General features: G+C 47.9%; 2 protein-coding genes across 3 annotated transcripts in view; one reads left to right on the plus strand and one right to left on the minus strand.

Moving 5' to 3' along the window:
• Positions 1-1,317: 1,317 nt before the first annotated feature.
• OTOP3 (otopetrin 3) lies at positions 1,318-11,745 on the plus strand (the record flags this gene model as incomplete). Its single annotated transcript, XM_084646700.1, has 6 exons — positions 1,318-1,714; positions 4,107-4,243; positions 6,225-6,283; positions 7,264-7,361; positions 8,460-9,382; positions 11,575-11,745. The coding sequence occupies 6 exons, from the start codon at positions 1,318-1,320 to the stop codon at positions 11,743-11,745; spliced, it is 1,785 nt and encodes a 594-aa protein (XP_084502826.1).
• Positions 11,746-17,004: 5,259 nt separating this feature from the next.
• The window catches only part of HID1 (HID1 domain containing), a 50,163-nt gene continuing 44,592 nt past the window's right edge, over positions 17,005-22,575 (minus strand). Inside the window, exons 16-19 of one of the 2 annotated variants that reach the window (XM_084646911.1) lie at positions 21,296-21,376; positions 20,748-20,839; positions 20,130-20,288; positions 17,005-19,627 (exon numbers count right to left, since the gene is read on the minus strand). In XM_084646911.1, the coding sequence (XP_084503037.1) occupies positions 19,564-19,627; positions 20,130-20,288; positions 20,748-20,839; positions 21,296-21,376 (396 nt within the window). In that variant the 3' untranslated portion in view covers positions 17,005-19,563. The remainder of the gene's footprint in view (positions 19,628-20,129; positions 20,289-20,747; positions 20,840-21,295; positions 21,377-22,575) is intronic. The other variant, XM_084646912.1, reaches the window with a different exon arrangement.

Genomic DNA, 22,575 nt, shown 5'->3' on the forward strand with positions numbered 1-22,575 from the left:
TCCGCTTCCGGAACCCAAGAGAACAGCTCAGAGACGTGCAAACAGCACAACCATGTCTCTAAACACCCTCAGACTTTGCAGACTCAGGTAAAACGAGTCCTGGATCCAAACTCACCTGGTTTTGGTATCACCTAAGAAAAAGCCACCTCCCTTTTGGTCTGTTTCTACAGAGAGGCTTGGAGAAAATGAAAAATGGTGGTGGGGGTACAAAGAGATCCAAACTTTTTTTTCAAAACCAGTTCAGCTGAGGTTCATTCTGAGACCGGGGAGAAAGTTCCGGTTGTTTTAGCCAGCCCAGTTTGCCCATCATCCCCAACCTGGAGCTCCCTTGAGTGCGCCAGTGAGGGAGAAGTGACTTTCAGACACCGTGGAGCTTCAAAAGGCATTAGTCATATGGGCTTGCGGTTTTCACCAGTCAGCACATCCTGCGTAGAGAACTAACAGGCAGTTGACACGGGCCGGCCAGGGTCGATTCCTATTGGCTGCCCTCTGCCGAGCTAATGAGCCTCTCAGCGAGGTCATTAATATAATGACAATAATATTCCAAAAGTAAACAGGCAAAAATCAATGTGCTGTGAGAGCCCAGGTTCCACTTTCCAGTTGGCAGCCCTTGCCTGCCTGTCGCAGCTCTTTAGAGAAGCCTGGAGAGGGCCGGGGCTGAACGGCAGTCATTGCGGGGCGGGGGGTGATTTTAGCTTTGCGTGCCTGGAGAATGTAAAACGGGTCCCACCAGTTGCTGCTTCCACCCTGCGGATCTCACCAGCCGTGTGGAGGTAAGAATGTAATAGAGAACTCTGGCCAGTATGGACACCTCTTCTCGGCGTCTCCTTTCTCTGGGTCATTCCTGGGAATTGGCGGAAAGGTTGGACGTGGTCCTGCACTTCCTGCCGGGTCCCTTTTCTGCTGGCTTGGGGAATCCTCTCCAGCAGGATGGATGTATTTTGATACTGTTATTCTGGAGGTAGTTCCAGTTAGGAAGTGTCTCCGCCCTGTCTCTCCCTAACACCCCTTGCTCTACGGATCACCCCCTGAGGGAGTGAGGGTGGGATTAGCACCAGCTGCTGAAATTTGGCTCTGAGACTATGTCCTTTCTAAGGATGCCTGGGTCTGGGACCGCGACTAAACTGAGGCCACCAAACTCGTCTCACATGTGACTTTTTCTCCATGTGAAGCCAAGTGGCTCAGTATGTAAACAGCAGCAGCCCCAACATCCTTTCCATTGGCGTTCTTATCAATCTCCATTTGTTTAACCAGGTAGGGGATCCCAGCGTGAACTCTTCTTCTGACCAGACAGCAGAAAATCGTGACTGCTGAGACATGGCTGGCAAGGAAGCTGCGCAGCAGAGGCACCTTAAGCAGGATACTGACGGTGAAGAATCAGCGTCAGCGCAGCCCGAAGCCTGGAAGATCCGCTCTGAGAAGTCCTGGCTGCACCGGAGCTGCTCCTCTCTGCTCCACAATGACACGCAGGCTGGGAAGGCCGGGCAGCTGTTCTCGGGGCTGCTGGCCATGAACGTGGTGTTTCTGGGCTGCGCCTTCATCAGCAGCATGGCTTTCAACAGGGTGGCAATTACCTGGCGCGACGTCGGGATCTTCCTCTCCATCCTCAAGATCCTGTCGCTCTGCTGGATCATTTACTACTTGCTGTGTACCAGCAGGAAGCCCCATGCGGTGCTGTACAGGGACTCCCATGCCGGGCCAGTCTGGGTGCAGGGTAAGTGGTGCACACAACCCCCTTACCTTTGTTCAGTGCCTCGCACTCAGACCACTTTACACACAAGGCACCACTTCACCTACCATCAAAATGCTGCCACCTCTGGCATGGCAACCCAGCATTTCCTACCGGTTAGCGCGCAGGGAATGAGGCGATCTGGCCTGTCTCAAGCTGTAACCTTGGGCAAGTCACTTCATCTCTTCCCCACCCCTTTTCACCTCCATGTCTCAGTTTCCCCATCTGAATGACTAGGGTCATACAACTTCCCTGCCTCACATGGGTGCTGTGAGGCTTCAGGTCCTGGATGATGGTCAACTGCTTTGAGACCCTCTGATGAAAAGACACCAGGGAAGTGCCAGGGCTGTTGTTCTAAGACAGCCCCGGGCCAGGAGCCCAAGGCTCCTGCATGCAGCTGGAGCTCCGGAAGGCATTCAGGACAGCAGAGTGTCACTGTCCACCTTGGAATTTATCCAGGAAACTAACCACATCATCCTTCCCCTTGCAAAGTGAGAACCTGGGGACCTCACAGGTGTCTACACTGCAACTCAACACCTGCAGCTGGCCCACGTCAGCTGCCTGGGCTAGCAGCGCTCAGGCTGTAGATTGCGGTGTAGATGTTCAGGCTCCGGCTGGAACCCAGGGTCTGGGACTCAATGGCCCAACTTGATTATCATGCACATTGTGTAGAGAGTTGTCACTTTGGATGGGCTATCACCAGCAGGAGAGTGAATTTGTGTGGGGGGGTGGAGGGTGAGAAAACCTGGATTTGTGCTGGAAATGGCCCAACTTGATGATCACTTTAGATAAGCTATTACCAGCAGGACAGTGGGGTGGGAGGAGGTATTGTTTCATATTCTCTGTGTGTATATAAAGTCTGCTGCAGTTTCCACGGTATGCATCCGATGAAGTGAGCTGTAGCTCACGAAAGCTCATGCTCAAATAAATTGGTTAGTCTCTAAGGTGCCACAAGTACTCCTTTTCTTTTTCCCCATTCACAGGGTCTATGCTGCAATTTTATAGCCTCGCTGCCTGAACCCGAATCAGCTGCAGGTATTTCATTGCAGCGTAGACCTACCTTTAGTGATCACAAAGGGGACAGACACCATTACCTCTAACAGCATTTTTTGCAGCAGAGGACTGTCCTCCCCTTCATGCCATGCTGGTGCACTGGCTCATACAGATTCAAAAGGAAGATTTCTGCTTAGTGAATCCCCTTCTTGCAGCACCGGGGTTTTCCTCGTGGAGCTCCCAGCCAAGTCCTGACCAGGCCCAGCCCGCTTTAGCTTATAAAATGACACCTCCAAATTGCTCTGTCCTTAGTTTATTGGGACATTTTAATTAGTGCACAAGCTCGGGAATAAAATGAAGCACTAAGGGCCAGATTTTCAAAGGGTATTTAGGCACTTACAGATGCAGTTAGGTGCCTAGGGGGATCCTTAGAAGCCCGTACCTGAGTTCGGCACCTACCTCCCCTTGATTTCAATGGGAGTTAAGCATGTTAGGTTGAAATCAGTGGGAGCAAGGGGCCAAGCTAGAGCTGGGAGACAGTTTTTGGCCAAATAATTTAGTTGATTTGCCAAAAGATGCGGTTTGGGGGTTGGCTGAAGCTATTCGCAAAATTGAGTCAAATTTGGCACGTAGTTCTGGAAGGAAAACACCGTCCAGATGTTGTGTTGCAACGTGAACTTGAAACAAAAACATTAAAAAAAATTTTTTTTGGTTCACCCACCAAACTGAAAACTTAGTTCTTCACTCAGCTCTCCACCAGTGCTGCTGAGAAGCCCAGTAGGGGCATCCTTAAACACCTAAACAGCTTTGAAAATTTGACCCTCAAAGCTTTACTGAGCAATATCCAGCGCAGCTAGATTTCTACACAGAAATCCTCACTCCCAGTGACCTAGTCTCTACTGCTCAGGGCCGGCGCCAGCGTTTTTGCCGCTGAACCCGGAGGCGGAGTGATGGTGCGGCCACCGTATTGCCGCCGGTGACAGAAGAAGAGTCGAATTCCCGCCACCATCGTGGGTGGGTTGCCGCCCCGCCCCGCCCCACACACGTGTAGTCCAGGCAAATGGCATGCACTGTTCAAGTAACTTCATTAAAGACTGAGCCAGTATTGCCAAACCCAAATGTTCAAAAATCGGAATTCAGAGTTCCCCACCCCCCAAACAATCACGGGATTTTCAAATTTTCCCAAATTTCAGGGCACCTGGATCCAGGATTTGAATTCAAGCCCACCCCCGAAGTCCCAAAACTAGAACTCTCCCAGTCCCCCCAAGCACAGGAAGCATGAAAGCAGATGTGGTGATGGTTACTAAACCTGTACCAGTTTCAGCTTACTCCATGTATGGACCCTTGCTCATTTGGTTCGCTAATGGTTTTGCTGTTTGGACAGGGTCTCTAGTGCTGTTTGGAATCTGTGCCATCTTCCTGCATGTGTTCAGGATTGGATATGACATCAGTCTCATACATTGCAAATCCCAACTGGAAATCCTGTTCCTGTGCATAGAAATCATCTTTGTTTGCATTCAGGTATGGAACGTCATCTTCTCTGGAATCCAGTCACTCTGCCGTATAGCTGGGAGGCAGGGAAGGGAGGGAGAGATCAGAGGTAGGGGTTTCTTGTTAAAGGTATTTTTAGTATCAGTTATTGTTTTAAATACCAAACCACATACAGGGCCAATACATGTGGCACAAATAGTACTCAAAGACATAAAAGTAAAATGAAATCATTACTGTGATAAAAACAATAAATCTCTCATGGAATTTAGCAGAAATTCCCCTACTTCCTTCTGCAAAGTCAGTAAAGAGACAGAGATAAGTGAAAATCTGGTATATTGCCCCTCAACAGCTCAGACAGTTGTTTCTGTACCGATGTCCCCCAGGAAGCTTTTCCATTTGAAATCACGATTTCTCTCTGTTAGCAATGGCCAAACCCCAATGGCAAAATCAATTTCCCATTTAAATGATTTAGACGTGCTTTGCAACCAGAAGTTCTGTAAACTATGACATTTCTCTGACCTAAACCATATATGCAAATTCCCCAGATTCTTTGAGAAGCAAACTCCTGTGCCTAGCAGAGCAAAAGGAAATATAGTTTCAAGTCTCTCTTTTAGGATTAGATTCATACATACATGCGCCCTCACATTCACACATGTATACAGTTACACGTTAGCCAGACCTATGGTACATCTATGCTGCATGCTTCCTTTGGCGGCATGTTACATACCTGCGTATCCCCCCTAGCATGGGTCTAAGTAGCAGGGTAGACTGTGAGGCACGGCTTAGGCACGTAAAGACACCCCTGAAGGGTGCGGAGACATATGTGAGTACAAACCCTACACTTTCTCTACTCTGCCTCCCTGTTTACACTGCAATTTTTAGCAGTGGAGTGTCTGCTGCCTCCCTACTGCTGGAGTCTTTTCCCGCTGCAGGGAAAGACTCTGGCAGCAGGGAAAGGCTCCGGCCAGGGGGTTTTCAAGTTGCTTCCCCCGCACCAGAGCCTTTCCTCCCACCAGTGAAAGGCTTTGGCAGCAGGGAGCTGCTGAAGCCTTCTTCCACTGCCTTCCCACTGCCAGAGGCTTTCACTGATGCATGTTGTTACACACTACTACAGGGTGGCCACATCCCTGCTTTTCACTGTGCTTGTAGCTACACGTACACCACATGCCGCCAGCACTGGTGTGTAGTGTAGATGTAGCCAGATATGTTCCCCACACACACACACATATTAATAGGTATTCTGCACGTGGTATTACTACTGCGTATGTTATATTAAATATGAATGTGGGACAGTTCTGCTCACTAACTCGTATTCGGCTCACTTCTGTCCTGCTATCTATCCATCTATCCCATAATACTCCACAAATCTAAACGTCGCTTTTGGCATTAGCAAATAGGGAACCTGTCAAGGACAAGATACACGAATGGTGTGTCCTAGTACAGGCTGTATTGTGACTTCACGGCCCCTCCTAGCATCTGGAATGTGGGATCCAAAACAAAAGATAAGGCAGGAAGAAGTTAATACAGAACAACAAGGTGAAAAGCTAATTGGTGGATTTTAGTCTTGGGTGATGTATAAAGTGATTTTAGTTTGTAAACCACCAGACTATAAATATGGCCAATTTAAATGCCTACTTCAGAGCATCCCTTCTGTGTAAGATGAACTGCAGGCTGCCAGAGAGCCGCTTCCTGGAGAGAGCAGAGCAGTAGGTATTAAATGGCTAAGCTTGGTTATTTGGTTTCTTGAATATTATTTCCAACATCAAACCACGAGTGTAGTTAAACAGCTGACTGCACTTTAGACAGTACGTTTGCCCACATGCAGATGCTGCAAAATGGATGTCTTTGCACACATAAGCTCAAGCACTCCTGCACCCATTCACACACAGAGTCACAAGCATTCCCACTCAGATGCTTGCATTTGCACAGGCTCCCGCTCCCGCACATCTTTGCACACACGCCTGATGCCAGGTTTACAATAGGTTCATTTGATTGTTTCTGTTGCTTTCAGACATACCTTTTATGGAGTCACTGTAAGGACTGTACCCAAGTGCAGCACAACCTCACCAGGTAGGACGAGAGAAGGAGGGGCCTTGTTTAATAGCCCTTCATGCTACTTTGAACACTCTCATACCAGGCCTTTCTGACTCCACTTTCCCTTCCTCAGCAGCCCACCCATGAGCGTCTTATAATCTGCATTTCAGCTTTAAAGATCTTTGTTTCTTAAAACTGAAGGATTTTATATTTAAAAGCAAGGCAGATCAATTTGTCCCTCTTCCAAATGGGCCTCGGTTGGGCTTTGCCCTCTGAGCCATCTTCTTGTTTGGTCTGTGTGGCATCAGCCAGTTTGATTTCCTAATCCCATCTCCAGTCCACCTGAATTTCCCCAGGGGAGGATAATGACCTAGTCAGCATGAATAGGAGGTTGTAGATTACATTGGAGAAGCGCAATCCTTGCAGATAGAAGTATACAACTGCAGCACACACATTAGAGCTGACATCCATGCCAGTGCTGGTGGCCAGCAGGATTACTGCCAATTCCACCGAGCAGGAAAATTCATCGTTAAAGGATGAGAGATTTCACAAACCAACCCCCAACCTCAAGAATCTTTCTACTGCACGTGCTTGCTGAGGCACTAGGTTTTGACTTGACCTCGCCCATTTTCATTACGTCTACATGGGTTAGCTAGCTTTCTTCTCGCCATCACATGTTCCTGTGACAGCTGCAAGCCCCAATGGGCACAGTTCGCCACTGGTTTAAGAGTTCAGTTGTAAGTCTAGTGCACGTGAGAACCTGTGCCAATTACTGCAAGTGGGAATGGCTATGACTGTGCAGGAATGGGTGTGCTTATGTGTACAAATACGAATGTGCATGCACGAGTGTATGCGTAAGCACAGGTGTGGGTGGGTGTGCCCATGTGAGTCCAGGTGGTACCATACAGGATGGAGAATGTGTGTGCGCGCCATAAAGCAAGGAGGAGCTAAGGGCAAAAGACCATAAGAGACGCTCTCAGGTGACACATTGTAAAAGTGCTCTTCCCCTTTTACAGATGTGGGCTGATGCTGACCATGGCCACAGATCTCCTGCTCTGGCTGTTAGCGGTGACCAACGACTCTATTCACAGGGAAATTGAATCTGCACTCAAAGGTCTTGTGTAGAATTTTCCAGATATGGCTCACTCTTCACTGCTTCTTAATAGGGTGACCAGATGTCCCGTTTTTATAGGGACAGTCCCGTTTTTTTGCAACTTTTTCTTATATAGGCGCCTATTGCCCCCCACCCCTTGTCCCGTTTTTTCACAGTTGTTGTCTGGTCACCCTACATCTTAATAGCAACAGGTAGGTAGGTAGGATGGAGAATCCATGAGGTCAGCACTAGCCCTTGGCCCCAGCCATTCAGTTTTCTGGATCATCTCCACTGGGATGCGTCTTCACTAAAGCACAAGGAGTTGGTGTCTGTTTTTCCGGGAAAAGAGGAAGTTTTGCTTAGCTATAGGTTGAGGTCGCCCATAGAGATCTCGATTTTTTTGAATGATTTGTACTGCAGTTTGAGGGTCATTTGGAACATGATGATTTGCCTGGAAAGCTATTTAGCCACTAAAATTTGGAGATAAAGAGATCTCCTGGGAGAACATCTAGCTAGGGAAGGAAAGAGAATACATGTTACACACAGGGCAAGGTCTACATGTAGTCATGGTCGGGACTGGGTCCGGTCTCTCCTTCCTGAGAGAGAGAGAGAGAGAGAGAGAGATCCCCATCAGCTCCCTACGTAACTAATTCATCATGACACAGCAGAAACCTCAAATCCTCAGGTCGATGTTGTAGACCTTTACCAGGGGGTCTTAACCTCCCAGATGCATGTGAAGAGAGTTTAGTGGATTGAGCAGGGAGATAGGAACCAGAAAAGCCTTAGCACTGATCCTGGCTTTGCCACTGGCATGCTGTGCGGCCTTGGATAGGTGACTTCACCTGTCTGTGTCTTATACAAACGGAGAACCTAATATTACCCCTCTTCCAGGGTGGACTGGGAGGTCTGATTAGTTGAGCATGGGAAGGGCAAAGTGTTATTATACTAAACACCTCCCGCCCCAGTCTTAAAGGCTCACTTGGCTTCATGCAGATCGTTAGGCTTTCTGGGGCAGGCAGATATGTAGGAACTCACTGCAGGTAGCCAGGAAATAGACAAAAAAACTTCCCAGGCTACTCGTGCCTCCCAAATGACCCCCTTCCTCTTCCCTCACTCCAGGCAACAAGACCAGCTCATGCATGTGTCCAAACACAACAGCCTGCCGCATCTTCCAGAAGGGCTACATCTTGCTGTACCCCTTCAACATGGAATACTGCCTCATCGGCAGCTCCATGCTGTTCGTCATGTGGAAGAACGTGGGTAGGCACATCCCTCCCCAACAGGCCATTCATGCCAAGCCCAAGTTCAAGCTCCGTGGCATCTTTTACGGGCTCGTGCTGGGCATATCTGCATTGTTGCTTGGGATCTGCATCTTCCTGATCTACCAAATCCAGGCTACCAGCTCAGCGCCTAGCCAGGAGACCTTTGTGATGTATTATTCCTACCATGTCATGCTTCTACCAACAATGACTGTGAGTGCCTTGGCTGGGACGGTCATCCATCGCTTGGAAGAGCGTGAGCTAGATACTCTGAAAAACCCAACCCGAAGCTTGGATGTAATCCTGCTTATGGGAGCAGCCCTAGGCCAGATTCTCATTTCTTACTTCTCCATTGTTGCCATTGTGGCCACCAACCCCGGAGACCTGCTGAACAGACTCACCCTGACCTACGCGGTCAGCCTCATCATTCAGCACATCACGCAGAACATCTTCATTATTGAGGGGATTCACCGGCAGCCTTTGGTGGAGGATCCTGGTGCCAACCTGGCTGGGCCCCACACACAGCACTCAGGTCCATCCAGTGAAGAGACGGCCATGTCACACACCATCCAGGAGCCCATGCCGCCCCCTGGCAATGAAGAGACGGAGGCAAAAGAAGGCGAGAAGCGTGAAGGCTGTGACCCAAGAAGAGTTTACCCACTAGAGATACGAGAGGAGATCAGGAGGGTTTCGCATGCCAACAGCCATACCTATGGCCACCTGAACTGGAAGAGAAAAGCCCTAAAGGAGATCTCAATCTTCCTGGTCTTGTGCAACATCATAGTGAGTATCCCTCTGGAATGAGAATGAGTATATCAGTATATAATGAGTATACTTGGTTCTACATTTTCTCTCTCTCACACACACACCTGTCCACCCCTACCTTCTCTTTCCTTTGAACCATCCATCCTTCCTTCATCTACATTTCCTAGGCCTGCTAGTAAACTCTTACACACCAGGACTGAGGCTCGTGCTACCATGCAGACAAGGTTTCCTGTTAGCCTCTCACTTCCTTAACCCTTTTTAAAGTGAATGACTCCAGCATGGCTAGATTTTCTGTACTGGTTCGGGGGGGAGGGGGGAAGATTTTCACAAAACGTAGGCAGCTAAAAGCCCCTCAGATGCCCTGATTTTAGCTATATTAGACATTATTAGACACATTTGGTGTTGAATAAAAAGTGCCTAACGAGGAAAGTGGGAAGCACAGCGGATAGTAGTGGGTCCTTGTCATCAAGAGTCTCCAGAATTAGGACCTGTCTGCAATGACATCTGTGCCCACACAGCCAGATACAACACATTCCTATTGAACGGAGCAGGCAGGACCTTAACCACATCCTTGAACTGTGATTAAAACTTTGGACAGAGCTATAACATTGGCTTGAGGATGCGATTAAAACTTGGGTAGTTCCCGTCTGTCCTGGTTACCAGGCTAGCTGTACTGCTGTCCCTTCTCAGAGTGTCTTTGAGTGCACACCCACAGGGGTCAGGCCTTTACCACTCCCCAAGTGGAATTCTGCAGTCCGCCCACACTTAGACCAGGACCTGGGATACATCCCCCGGTACCAACTGTGACTGATTCTGCAGTGGGCTGACCCGGGCAAGCGTGGCTCATTGGGAGCCTGTGGCAGTGTGCGTTTGCAGGGAGACAGAAGCAGCTTCTTCAAAACAAAGCGTGATTTATTCTGCCCCCTAAGGTACACAGTGCTAACAGAAGTAGATTTAAAGATCTACTTGCATAGTCCTTTACCCAACTTCCACCTCTCCAGCCAAAGCTCCGACAGGTCTGGCTGATTCCCCATCTCGGAGTTGGGAGAAACTGCTCATTGCTTCCAGCCTGCTTCCTCTGCCTCTGAGTGAGTCCTCTCAGCTTTTTCAGTGATACATCCTGGCCAGCTTTTCTCAACTCATCCCCTTGCAAAAATCCCCCCTTTTCTGCAATGGGCACCTTTTTAACAGGCCTTTGGATGCCAGACTTAGCCTTGGGAAGAGTAAAACATCCTAGCCTGGATGAAGTCAGCAAGGTAACTTCTGCTGCCAGCTGTTGGCCCGGCCTTTGTTATCTTAACTCCGTTGAAGCTGGGGACCTGAGAGGCCGTCAGTGTTTTACCCGGCCTGCTCAGTTCTATAACTCCCCCTTCACAGCCACCTATGAGTTCGCTTTATGCATGCAGTCAGGCCACAATACAACAGGGAAACCGAGTCATGCAAAATAGTCATAAAAACGCTACATTTTCCAAGTTCCTCATGCCAGATACATGAGAAAAGCTGAACCAGGCTATGGGGGCAACTGTGTTGTTACTAGGTCTCCAGGCGGGGTTATATTAGAGACATGGTTTTACTTGGCAGAGACTGCAGTAGTGTAAGGACAGGAAACATCCCTCTGAGATGTCTTCTGTTAGGGAGATGACTTGCTCCATTAATCAGAGATACACCAGTGACTGCCTCAACCAGTCCTGCGTCCATTAGGCTTTTGAGCCTACCCAGTGCCATGGACTATGCTGAATATATATATCGGACAGTGATTCTCAACCAGGGGTACACGTACCCCTGGGGGTATACAGTGGTCTTCCATGGGGTACATCAACTCAGCTAGATATTTGCCAGGTTCTACAACAGGCTACATAAAAAGCATTAGCGAAGTCCATACAAACTAACATTTCAGACAATGACTTGTTTATACTGCTCTACATACTATACACTGAAATGTAAGTACAATATTTATATTCCAATTGATTTTAGAATTGTATGGGAGCAATGAGAAAGACAGCAATTTGTCGGAATAGCGGGGCTGTGACACTTTTGTATTTTTATGTCTGATTTTGTAAGCAAACCGTCTTTAAATGAGGTGAGACTTGGGGGGACACAAGACAAATCAGACTCCTGAAAGGGGAACAGTAGTCCGGGAAGGTTGAGAGCCACTGATATAGGACACCCTAACCTCTTCTGACCTCTGCTCTTTATAACCACCCTTCTAGCTGTGGATCATGCCCGCATTCGGGATGCACCCCACCTTCGAGAACGGACTGGAGAAGTCGTTTTATGGTTACTCCACCTGGTTTGCCATTGTGAACTTCGGCCTGCCCATGGGCGTGTTCTACAGAATGCACTCTGTCGGGGGGCTCCTGGAGGTTTATGTGTCATCCTGAACCAGGTCCAACCCTCCCTCGTCCAGTGGGGGAGGGAGAAATGGAGCTGAAACAACAGCAGTAGCCATATGGGGGAGACCTGGGAACAAAGGCACAGATACTGCCAGCTCACTTTCATTTTGACTCCTCTGAGCCCTATTTCTTGCAGAGTTTCAGCTGAAAGGGAAGTTGTTTTGTGTTTTGAACATGCTGGTGTCAACTTTCTCCATAGAAAAACAAAACAATCTAGACCGGGCTGTAAAATACCTTACTGCTCAGCGGAAACAAGCTAGTGCCAGAATAATAGGTATAATAGGTATAGGTATAATAGGTATAATGGGACTTTAACCAGCTCCACCTTCAACCCTCTGAACATAAGAGCAGCATCATGATGCACAGACTGAAATGCACTCCGCAGAACCTCTGAAATCAAGGGCAGGAACCCTATCAGCAATCTGAGGAAGAGGCCACAGAAATACCTGAAGTACATGCCCCATGGTCAAGCAAAAACGAATAAAAATGCCCACTTTTCACATGGATGCATGGAAGTATAAGGTTTGTATGAACACCTACGGAGCACAGTGTAGTAGTTAGAGCAGATCCAGGTTCTGCTCCTGATTCTGACACTAACTCTATATGTAACCTTGGGCCAGATGCTCAAAGATATTTAGTTCTTTAAGGACTTGTCTACACTTGAAATACTGCAGTGGCGCAGCTGCATCTGTGCTGATGTAGTGCTTCAGTGTAGATGCTACCTGTGCTGGCAGGAAGGGATTCCCCATTGGCATAGGTAATCCACTTCCCTGAGAGGCAGTAGCAAAGTTGACAGAATTCTCCTGCCAGCCTACAGCTGCCTACACCAGGGGTTAGGTCGATTTAACTTTGCCACTCAGGGGGGTGGATTTTTCACACCCTTGAGCGATGTAGCTGGGTCGAACCTAACTTTGTAGTGTAGACCTGGCCTTACTCCCATTGAATTCAATGAGACTTGGGGCTGGTCTACACAGAAAACATACAGCGGCATAGCTACATCTCTTGGGGGCGTGGATTTTTCGTTACGCCGACTTACCCCCGGTGTAGGCCGCGTTAGGCGGACGGAAGAATTCTTCCATTGCCCTAGCCCCCACCTCTCAGGGAGGCGGATTAATTACCGCGACTGGGGAACCCCTCCCGTCGCTGTAGGAGCGTCTACCCAGCACAGCTGGAGCACCAAAGCTGTGCTGTTGTAGTGTTTTAAGTGTAGACACGGCCTAAGGCGCCTGAATACTCTGGAGGATCTGGGCCTCTGGGATCAGTTTTCAGAAGTACTGAGCACCCACAGCTCTAACTGAAGTCAAAGGGAGCTATGGGCACTCAGCATCTCTGGAAATCAGGCCATGAACAGCTCTGTGCCTCTATGTCCCCATCTGTAGAATGGGAATGAAACCACTTACCCCGTTGAAGTGGGCTCAGTGAACGTTCTGACAGGCATTTCGAGCGCCGCTGGTGGAAAGCGCTAGAGAAGCATTATCGTTACCACTTAGCTTAAACTTGACATTCCTCATTCCTGCTTTTTACTGAGTGTATTTCTTGTTCTTTCATGAAATGGAATCGGCTCATCCTTTTGCGCTAGTGAAGGTCACACCATTGCATGCCGTTTTGAAAGCCTAGCTAGGGGCAGTTCCCTGGCCTGTGTTATGCAGGAGGTCAGACTAGATGATCACAACGGTCCCTTCTGGCCTTGGAATCTATGAAAGCCCTAAAATAAACTACTAATAATGCTACTGTCACCCCCACCCCCCTTTGTGCTTTCCACAGTCTGTACAGGAGGTAACAATGTGCGTTAACTTGTGTGCAAATCAGGGAGTAAAAATACACAGCACCATGTTTGATGAGAAACACATCAGGTGTTTGATTAACCAAAGGCACTTAGGTGGGGAACTGGGATGCACAGAGGCTAGTGGTTGGCCTCGTGATCGAGGGCCTCAAGCACTGAGCTCAGTGAATAGAAATAAAGACAATTTGAACAGCCATGTTTTGCTGGTGCAGTCTTTGTTTTACCTTTTGCTCACAGAGCCTGATCTAAAGCCCACTGAAGTCATCGGAAAGACCCACCCCCATTCGTTGCAACAGGCTTTGGATCCAGGCCTTCCCAAGTACAAAGATTATATAAAGATTTAAGGGCAGGTCCCAATTTTACAATCAATCCATCTTTCTTGCTATCAAAATCCTTCATGTCACTTAACCAAGGTTGATGGATTAAAGTGCAAATACCACTACCTTCACTGCTCCCATTCTACATAAATCAGTCTAAAGAAGGGTTTGGCTAGTGTGACGGGGCAAGGCCAGATGGCTATGGAAAAGTAGTGGGAGATAGATCTATTAGCTCCAGGCTAAACAAATCCCTAGGACCAGGATAAGTGAAACGGCAGCTGCTCCAGGTCAATTAAGACACCTGGGGCCAATTAAGAACTTTCCAGAAGGCAGGGAGAAGGCTAGGTTGATTCGGACATCTGAAGCCAATCAGGGGCTGGCTGAAACTAGTTAAAAGCCTCCCAGCCAGTCAGGTGGGTGTGTGTGTCAGGAGCTGTGGGAGGAAATTGTGCTGGTGGAGAGGCTGAGTAGTACGCACCATATCAGGCACAAGGAAGGAGGCCCTGAGGTAAGGGTGAAGTGGAGCTTGAGGAAGTGAGGACTGCTGTGGGGGAAGTAGCCCAGGGAATTGTACATGTCATGTTTCTAAAAGGTCAGCTACCATAGCTGATACTATTAGGGTCCCTGGGCTGGAGCCCAGAGTAGAGGGTGGGCCCAGGCTCCCCCCACCTTTGCCCCCTGATTAATCACTGAGACGGGGAGACAACAGAGACTGTGCAAGGAAGGATAACTTTTCCTCACCTCCCTCGCTGGCTTATGATGAAAATGGCTCAGTAGACTGTGACACTTGTCTCTAGAGAGAGAAGGGTTACGTGGAGGGTCACAGTGAGCCTCTGAGGCTAGTGAAATCCACCAGGAAACGCGGGACCTGCGGAGGCAAGGTCAGAGCTTTGTCACACTAGGTTCAGAGCTTGGGTTCTCAGAGTTGCAGCCTTGTATAAAAACAAACTCCCTACAAGCCACCATCAGGGGCAGAGAGAGCTAATGGTGCTCGGAAATGCCTCTCCAAAGAACCCCTAACACTGGCATCCCAGTGGGTACCGATCACAATTACGGCAGCTAGTCTGGAAGTTACAAGTGAGACAGGTCAAGTGAGCATGGACTTTGCCTCAAATACTTTTACTAAACCTTATGTCAACAAGAAATGGCAGGAGAAATTACAACTGAATAAACTAGGCACCAATAAAGTTAATTATTACTTCCATTTCAGTTTGTACCAGGAATCTCACCCAAGAAACACAGCAGAGGTCTCTTCCTTTCAAATGAAAACAAGCTCTCAAACCTTCTCCCTTGTTTGCAAAAGATACTGGAGCCACCGAATGATGTGTGTGACTGGGGAAGAAGACAATTACTTTGGCTCTGCTACATCAGCTCAAACCCAAGGGCACGATTGAGTTGACAGGGCCTAGCTGAACAGGGAGTTCTGGAGGCCTAACGCTGAGATGCAAATATGGGCACTTTGCGGGCATGTCTACACAGCAAAAATACACCCGTGGCAGTGAGTCTCTGAATCCAGGCCTACAGACTCAGGCTCGGGGGGGTCACACTATGTTGTATAGATGTTCCTGCTCAGGTTGGAGCTTGGGCTCTAAGACACAACCCCCTCAGAGCCCAAGTGGAAACTTCTGAGTGGCTATTTTTAGTGTCATAGCACAAGCCCCGCAAGCCAAGTCTGTAGACCCAGTTCTGAGGGCCGTTGCCGCGGGGGAGTTAGCAGCACAGATATACCCTGTATGTACAATGAACGTTTACACACAGCACGAGAGGGAAACTGGGATGTGGTCTTAGTGGGAGATTTTTATATACACAGAGAACATGAAACAATGGGAGTTACCATACACACTGTAACGAGAGTGACCAGGTAAGGTGAGCTATTACCAACAGAAGAGCAGGGAGGGGACCTTTTGTAGTGATAATCAAGGCCGACTGGAAACGGCCCACTTTGATTATCAATACAAAAGGTCCTTCCCCCCCCCCCCCCATTCTCCTGCTGGTAATAGCTCACCTTACCTGATCACTCTCGTTACAGTGTGTATGGTAACTCCCATGGTTTCATGTTTTCTGCGTATATAAAATCTCCCCACTATATTTTCCACTGCATGCATCCGATGAAGTGAGCTATAGCTCACGAAAGCTTATGCTCTAATAAATTTGTTAGTCTCTAAGGTGCCACAAGTACTCCTTTTTTTTTTTAACCTATGAAGTATCACTGACCAGTGATAAAGAGGCCAATAACCAATCAGCTCTGGAACATAGCAACTGCCATACTAGATTGGACTAATGGTCCAGCTACACCAGTATCCTGCATCTGACAGAGGCAAGCATCAACTGCTTCAGAAGGTACAAGAAACCCCCTAATGGACAATGCTAAAATACCCCGCCCAGAGGGGAGGTTTCTCTCTAACCATAGGTAGTTTGTTAAGCCCTGAGGCACAGAATTTATATCCCCCAAATTAGATAGGACAACAAAAATCAAAACTCTAGGTGGAAAGGATCCGGGGGTTTATAGTGGATCACAAATTGAATGAGTCAACACTGTGATGCAGTTGTGAAAAAGGCTAATATCATTCTGGGATGTATTAAAAGGAGTGTCGTATGTAAGACACGGGATATAACTGTCCCGATCTACTCAGCACTGACGAGGCCTCTGCTGAAGTACTGTGTCCAGTTCCAGGTCCCACATTTTAAGAAATAGGTGGACAAATTGGAGAGAATCCAGTGGAGAGCTACAACAATGATACAAGTTTTAGAAAACCTGACCTATGAAGAACGGTTAAAAAAACTGGGCATTTTTAGTCCTGAGAAAAGAAAACTGAGAGGGGACCTGATAAGTCTTCAAATATGTACAGGGCTGTTACAAAGAGAACAGTGATCAATTGATCTCCATGTCTACTGAAAGTAGGTCAAGAAGAATTAATCTGCAGCAAAGGAGATTTCGGTTAAACCTTAGGGGGAAAAAATCTAAATATAAGGATAGTTAAGATCTGGAACAGGCTTCCAAGGGAGGTTGTGGAATCCCCAACACTGGAGGTTTTTAAGAACAGGTTGAACAAACACCTGTCAGGGTTGGTCTAGGTTTACTGGATCCTGGCTCAGTACAGGGGGCTGGACTTGATGACATCTCAAGGTCCCTTCTAGCCCTATATTTCTATAGTTCTATGTACTCATTATTCATATAAGTATCTAATCCTGTGTTGGAATCCTGTGAAGCCCTTGGACTCAGTCATTTTAACAGACCCTATTCACAGCATATCAAAGGCTGGGAATGCACAGGTCAGGTAAGTTTACCAGAGATAACCAGGTGGTAAGCCACCCGTTGCAAAGGAAACCAGGACACCATATCCTCCAGTCACATAAATCACACAGTAGGCCCCCAGAAGTAACATAAACAAGATCATTATCCCCCTCTGGGACAGACAGAGTCAAAGCAGGTGCCATGTTTAAGATAATTTTATATCTCTATAGGTTAGCAAATAGTTTACAGTGCAATTTGATTTCCATGGAACAAAGACTGAACTTGAAACATCAAGGAACATAAAACTGCAGAGGAACTCCCAAAGGAACAGAAGATACACAAAGCAAACTGAAAGGACGGAAGATACCACAAAACCAGTGTGCATGACAGGGGCAGGGGAAAAGCAAGCATCCAGGACACAAGTAGTCCCTTGTCCAGCTGTGACGTGCAGGTGCGGTACAATCAGAGGTCAGCCCATCGCAGGGCTTCATCAATCACATTCTTCAGATGAGAGATATTCCAAGCAAAATAGAGACTTCAATCTGTAAATGTCTTTATACAGATGCGGGGGAGGTGGCAGAAATGACGACAAAATGCATTGGGGGTGAAGAGAAAAAAGGTTCCCTTCATCTATCTCTTGTCCTTCAAGGATATTCCAGGCTATACGCCAGTACCAAACTGGGCTGGGGGTTTTAGTCCAGTTCCAGCACCACAGGAGGGGGACTGCTTTGATACTAGATCAGTGAGCAACCCATACTAAACCAGAAAGAGGGCTACTGCACGGCGGCTGCCCATACCACAGCATGGACCTCCTCATAAGGGGAAGAGCTACAGGGTGGCGGCCCCATAACACATCTGCCCCCTGCATACGGGGGCAGGGAGAATGGTTTACATGGAGTCATCTACAGCAGTGGTTCTAAAACTAGGGATCAAGAATGGCTGTCCTTGGTGGTCTGCAGAACGAAACACTAAGGACTAAGCAGTAGGGGAGTTAGAACTTGGTCCGTGAAAGGATCCCTCTCATCCTGTGGCTCATGTCTGCACCATGAGGACCTTCCAGTGGAACAGAAACATCTCTGACTCACACCCTAATCTACAGAACTGCAACCCTGCACTGCTGCATCAAGCACAACTTCACAATATCTTGTGATTGAGGCAGATGATCTCCCAATATCCCAGCAAACTATAGGTTCCCACACTTACCATGCCTGGCATCCAATACAGTCTAGCTTTTTTTAATCCAGAAGCCATCAAGGCCTCCTGAAGGATCCAACTTCACTCCAGTGGTCACTCCCACCAGTGCCTAGCTGCTTTTCTCCTGCTGCCTTCAACATGCTGCTTAAGACTTCCCTGAGACCTTCCTTCAGCCCCTTGCCCTGAAAAAGCAGTGCACAACTGATCCCTTCCACCATTCCCCACATGCCAGGACAACATGCCCAGCAAGGAAGATGGGTTATAGCTTTTTCCAAGGCTAGACAATGGTGACCCTTCAATCAATTGGAATGGAGGGCGACACAAACTGTTCCTTTCTCCTTGCAAGGAAAAGCCTGTTGATGCCTACAGGTCCAGCCCTTTCCTCCTAGCCTTTGCACTGACCCCCTTAGTCTGAGTAAGCTATTCAAACTGGCTTTAAACACATACACTCTGGTCATTTAAAGAGCCCATCTCTAAGGGCACAGCATCATTCCTGGTCTGCAAACCTCCAGGGCAGTGAGTGACAAAGTGGGGAAGAAGGGGAAAGGACAGAGCTCTGGACTCCGCACTGAAGCACTGGCTTACAGCAACCAAAGGAGGGGAAGGAAAGAGGGACTCAAAACACAGGCATGAAGTGGATGAACAACTAGATTCCCTTTAGCATTCCCTTTTCATTCAGCTGGTAAATAAAGATCCTCCAGCCCTGCCATGGACAGTGAGGAGAGGCAGCAGCAAGACGACCTGAAACCTGATGGAGTCTTGGAATAAATTCTTTGGAAAAGAACCACAAAAACTATGTATTTCTACAATAAAAAAAAAAAAAAAAGCACCTCCTGTAGCAGCAGCTTCCCTCGCTGACCCAGTTTAACTCTTTACATTCAGAGTCTTTTAATCAAATGCTGAATCTGACCAGTGGGTGAGGGAGCGGAGGTCATAGCCTCCAGCTGGTCAGGTTCAGGTTTATCTCCAGACCAAAGCCAGGAGTGAGAGAGCTAAGAACGGTCTGGTTTCTAGTGCAACAACCACAATGGACACTCCCTAGGTATCTTTCACTCAGGGTTCCTGGGGAGGGGTAGGAAGGGAGGTGGGCTAAGGGGCAGGTATCTCTGAGCAGACCCTGATTAAAGCTAAAATGACAGGTAGGTAAATGGAAGTGATTGTCCTTTTGGTCTCTCAGCTGGCTGTGAAATGCACGAATAGCTGTGATGGAGCAGTGCACAGTGAGGTCCTTGTTTCCAGTGTTTCTCTCTTAGCAGAGGTAAGTGCATTCTCTCATCTTAGACTCGCTGAATTTCAAATAGCTTCACGTCTGTGTCATACCAGACGGGGGGATCCACATTTCTGGAAGAGAAAAAGACGGTCACGTCACTTGCCATGAAACAAAACAATGTCGATGGCACTCAAATCTTGCCAGCTGGGATAACAAGAACTGAGACATTTATCGCTTGGCAAAGAGGAGAATCAACAGCTGTGAGCTCCCACAAAGCCAGCACTCCTGGCCCAATGTCCTGTAGTGCCTCCTATGAGCAGAGGCAGGGACAGGAGGAGCTGCAAGACCTCAGGCAGGCAGCACTCCTCCATCATTTCCCTGCAATACCTCCTGCTTGGAGATACAGGCATTGGAGCAGTTTTGCTCTCCCACTACCAGCGTGTCTACACTATTCCCTATAGCACCCGCTGCTGGAAAAGGAAAGTCCTAGAGTAGCTGCAAGTTCTCCCAGCACTTCTTCACCGACTAAGGGAGGGAGGGTCTAGAGCTGGCTGCTCTACAGACTAGGGATTTGCACCGAAACCTTGCTATTGCTAGGAAAAGACGGGCTTAGAGTGCATCTAGCTGGTTTACCTTAAATAAATAACTCCCCACATGTAGGTTCGGAACCACATGGCAGTGCCCGAGTTAGCCTGGTACTTGCGGATCAGGATGGGGTGAGGAACAGGTAACAGTCCCACTAGAGTTCCATGCTGCAAGAACTTGAGGATTTCAGATTCATCTGTGAGGCCCCTGCAGAGAGAGAGAGAGAGAGAGAGAGAGAGAGAGGGAGAGAACGTGAGCATCCAGGACATCGTCAGTTGCCGTTTGTGGAATCTGCTGCAGCAGAAAGTACTGACCCAGGCAAACACATACATGCCATGTTTGGACAGATACACACAGCCCGTGGACTTGACTCCTGAACTGCTCCCACTGAAAAGAGGAGATTATGTAAGTGACGAGATAAACAGTAAGCTTGGGGAGAATCTAGCACCTGGTATCTGCTGGAGTTGTAAATATAGCTGAACACACCGCAAGAGTAAAGAAATAGATGAATTTGAATTAGTGGCCTGATTTCCTGGGCTTTAAGCACGCACTCGAGTCCATCCCTGGTAAAATCCTAGATTGTCTCCCAGATGACAGCATATCCTTTAGCCTCTCACAACCAGCCTCCACTCAACCCTGCAACCTCCCAGAACACAACAAGCTTACTTATCAATGCAGATCTTCTCCACCTGGGGAACCAGCACTTGTAAGAGCCGCATGATTGTCTGCAGAGGCAGCTTCGATTTCCAAGACAGCACCTGTGGGTGCAAACGCCCCCCAAAGGAGATGAGTGCCTCATGGAGAAGGGTCTGAACAGCTCACAGGTTATGTTAGTGCTTAGCAATTCAAGTATCTCTGCTTACAGTATGTTGAGTATTCAGATTTGGAAGTCCCTGAAGAGGGATGTGTATCTAGTGGGATAAACGGCAAGTCAGTGGGAATCTCTGGAGAAGGATCTGTCCATACTTAGGGTCTCTCTCTAAGGCCTATCACATTAGTACAGAAGCCTGGATATGCACCAATGGACTGACCTAAAGCTCACTCTATGGGAGTCATTCCCCTGGCTTTGGATCAGGCCCCAAATCAGTGGAAATCACTGCAGAGAGATTCATCTGCAGCACTATTCTCAGCACAGCTGGGACATCCCAGCTTCAGAGACAGGAATTCTATCCCAATCCTTCCTCAGGTATTTCCCCTGTCGTGGCTCCTCTCACCCAGTCAGAAGTCGGCGTCCACTGCCCACTCAAGGATGCACTGGACAAACGCCTTCGATCCCGTTTGGGCTGCGATGCCTCCTATTAATAATACAATCAGAGTCAGCATGAGCATGGAATAGTTAGCAGTATCTGTTTTCTGCTGAACACTGTCTCTTCCTCCTGGCCACCCCAGAGAATCACTATGCAAAGCAGCCTGGCCAGGTCCCCAGGGAAAAGGTAACACCACCAGCATTTCATTACCCGCTGTTTGGTCTAATGCACTAGCCTTTAACTTTGAAATGGCCTGGGTTCAAAGAGAGATTAGCCAGGGGTCAAATTGCATGAGGAAGTGGCAAGGTTACAACTCTGGACACAAACCTTGATGTTGCTACTAAGCCCATGAGCAGTGGAATAGTTAATGGAACCTATGTGACGGAGAAAAGTGAGTTTGGGCCTGTGTTTTGCTTCTTTCTGATATGGAAAGAAGGTCCGAGTCATACAGGGATTAAACAAACAAAAGAGAAGCCAAAGCTTTCCAAAGCGACTAGCGATTTATGGGTGTTGCCATTTTTTGGTGCCCAACTTGAGACACCTTAACAGGGCTCAATTTTCTGAGACTGGGTGAGCGGCACTTTGTGAAAAACAAGCCATGCCTCTTTAGGGTGTCTTAAGAGAGAAATCAAAACATAGGCCCTAAAAATCACTAGTCACTTTGGAGAGCCTTGGCCAAAGAGTTTTAAATAGTCTGATTACAAACCTCTTCCTCTCTCAACTACTCTGGTTTTACACCTTCGAGACTAGTGCTGTCATAATCCTCCTAGTTCTGTGGTCACTCAGAGTCTGCCATGTTTTCATAGAAGACTAGACCTGAATATTTCTCATTCAAAAAGCTGGAAAAATACCCCCTTTATAAAATCATTTCAGGCCTTCTTTGTACAGGGTAAAAAGGAGCCCAAATTTCCTTTGTAAGTCACCTTTATATTGTCATTAGGGCTTAGCGTCAACACTCCCCATTGAGTTTAATGAAACCAGTTCTCACTTCCTAAGGTCATTGTCTCATCTATACTCGCAGAGGCAGTAAACCAGCTCTGCGTGAGTTCCTGCAGGTCATCTTCACAACCAGAATCACAGAAGTGCCGGTACTTAGGAATGGTTCATTTCTGCTGCTGGGCAGAGGGAATATCACTGATTCTCCACAGGCATGTGACCTTATTCCACAGAACCCTGGCAGAGGCAGGCCTTGATTTTGGGGGGAGGGATAGCTCAGTGGTTTGAGCATTGGCCTGCTAAATCCAGGG

The sequence above is a fragment of the Lepidochelys olivacea genome, assembly GCF_965140295.1.
Source record: "Lepidochelys olivacea isolate rLepOli2 genome assembly, chromosome: 14".
In the NCBI taxonomy this organism is placed as follows: Eukaryota; Metazoa; Chordata; order Testudines; family Cheloniidae; genus Lepidochelys; species Lepidochelys olivacea.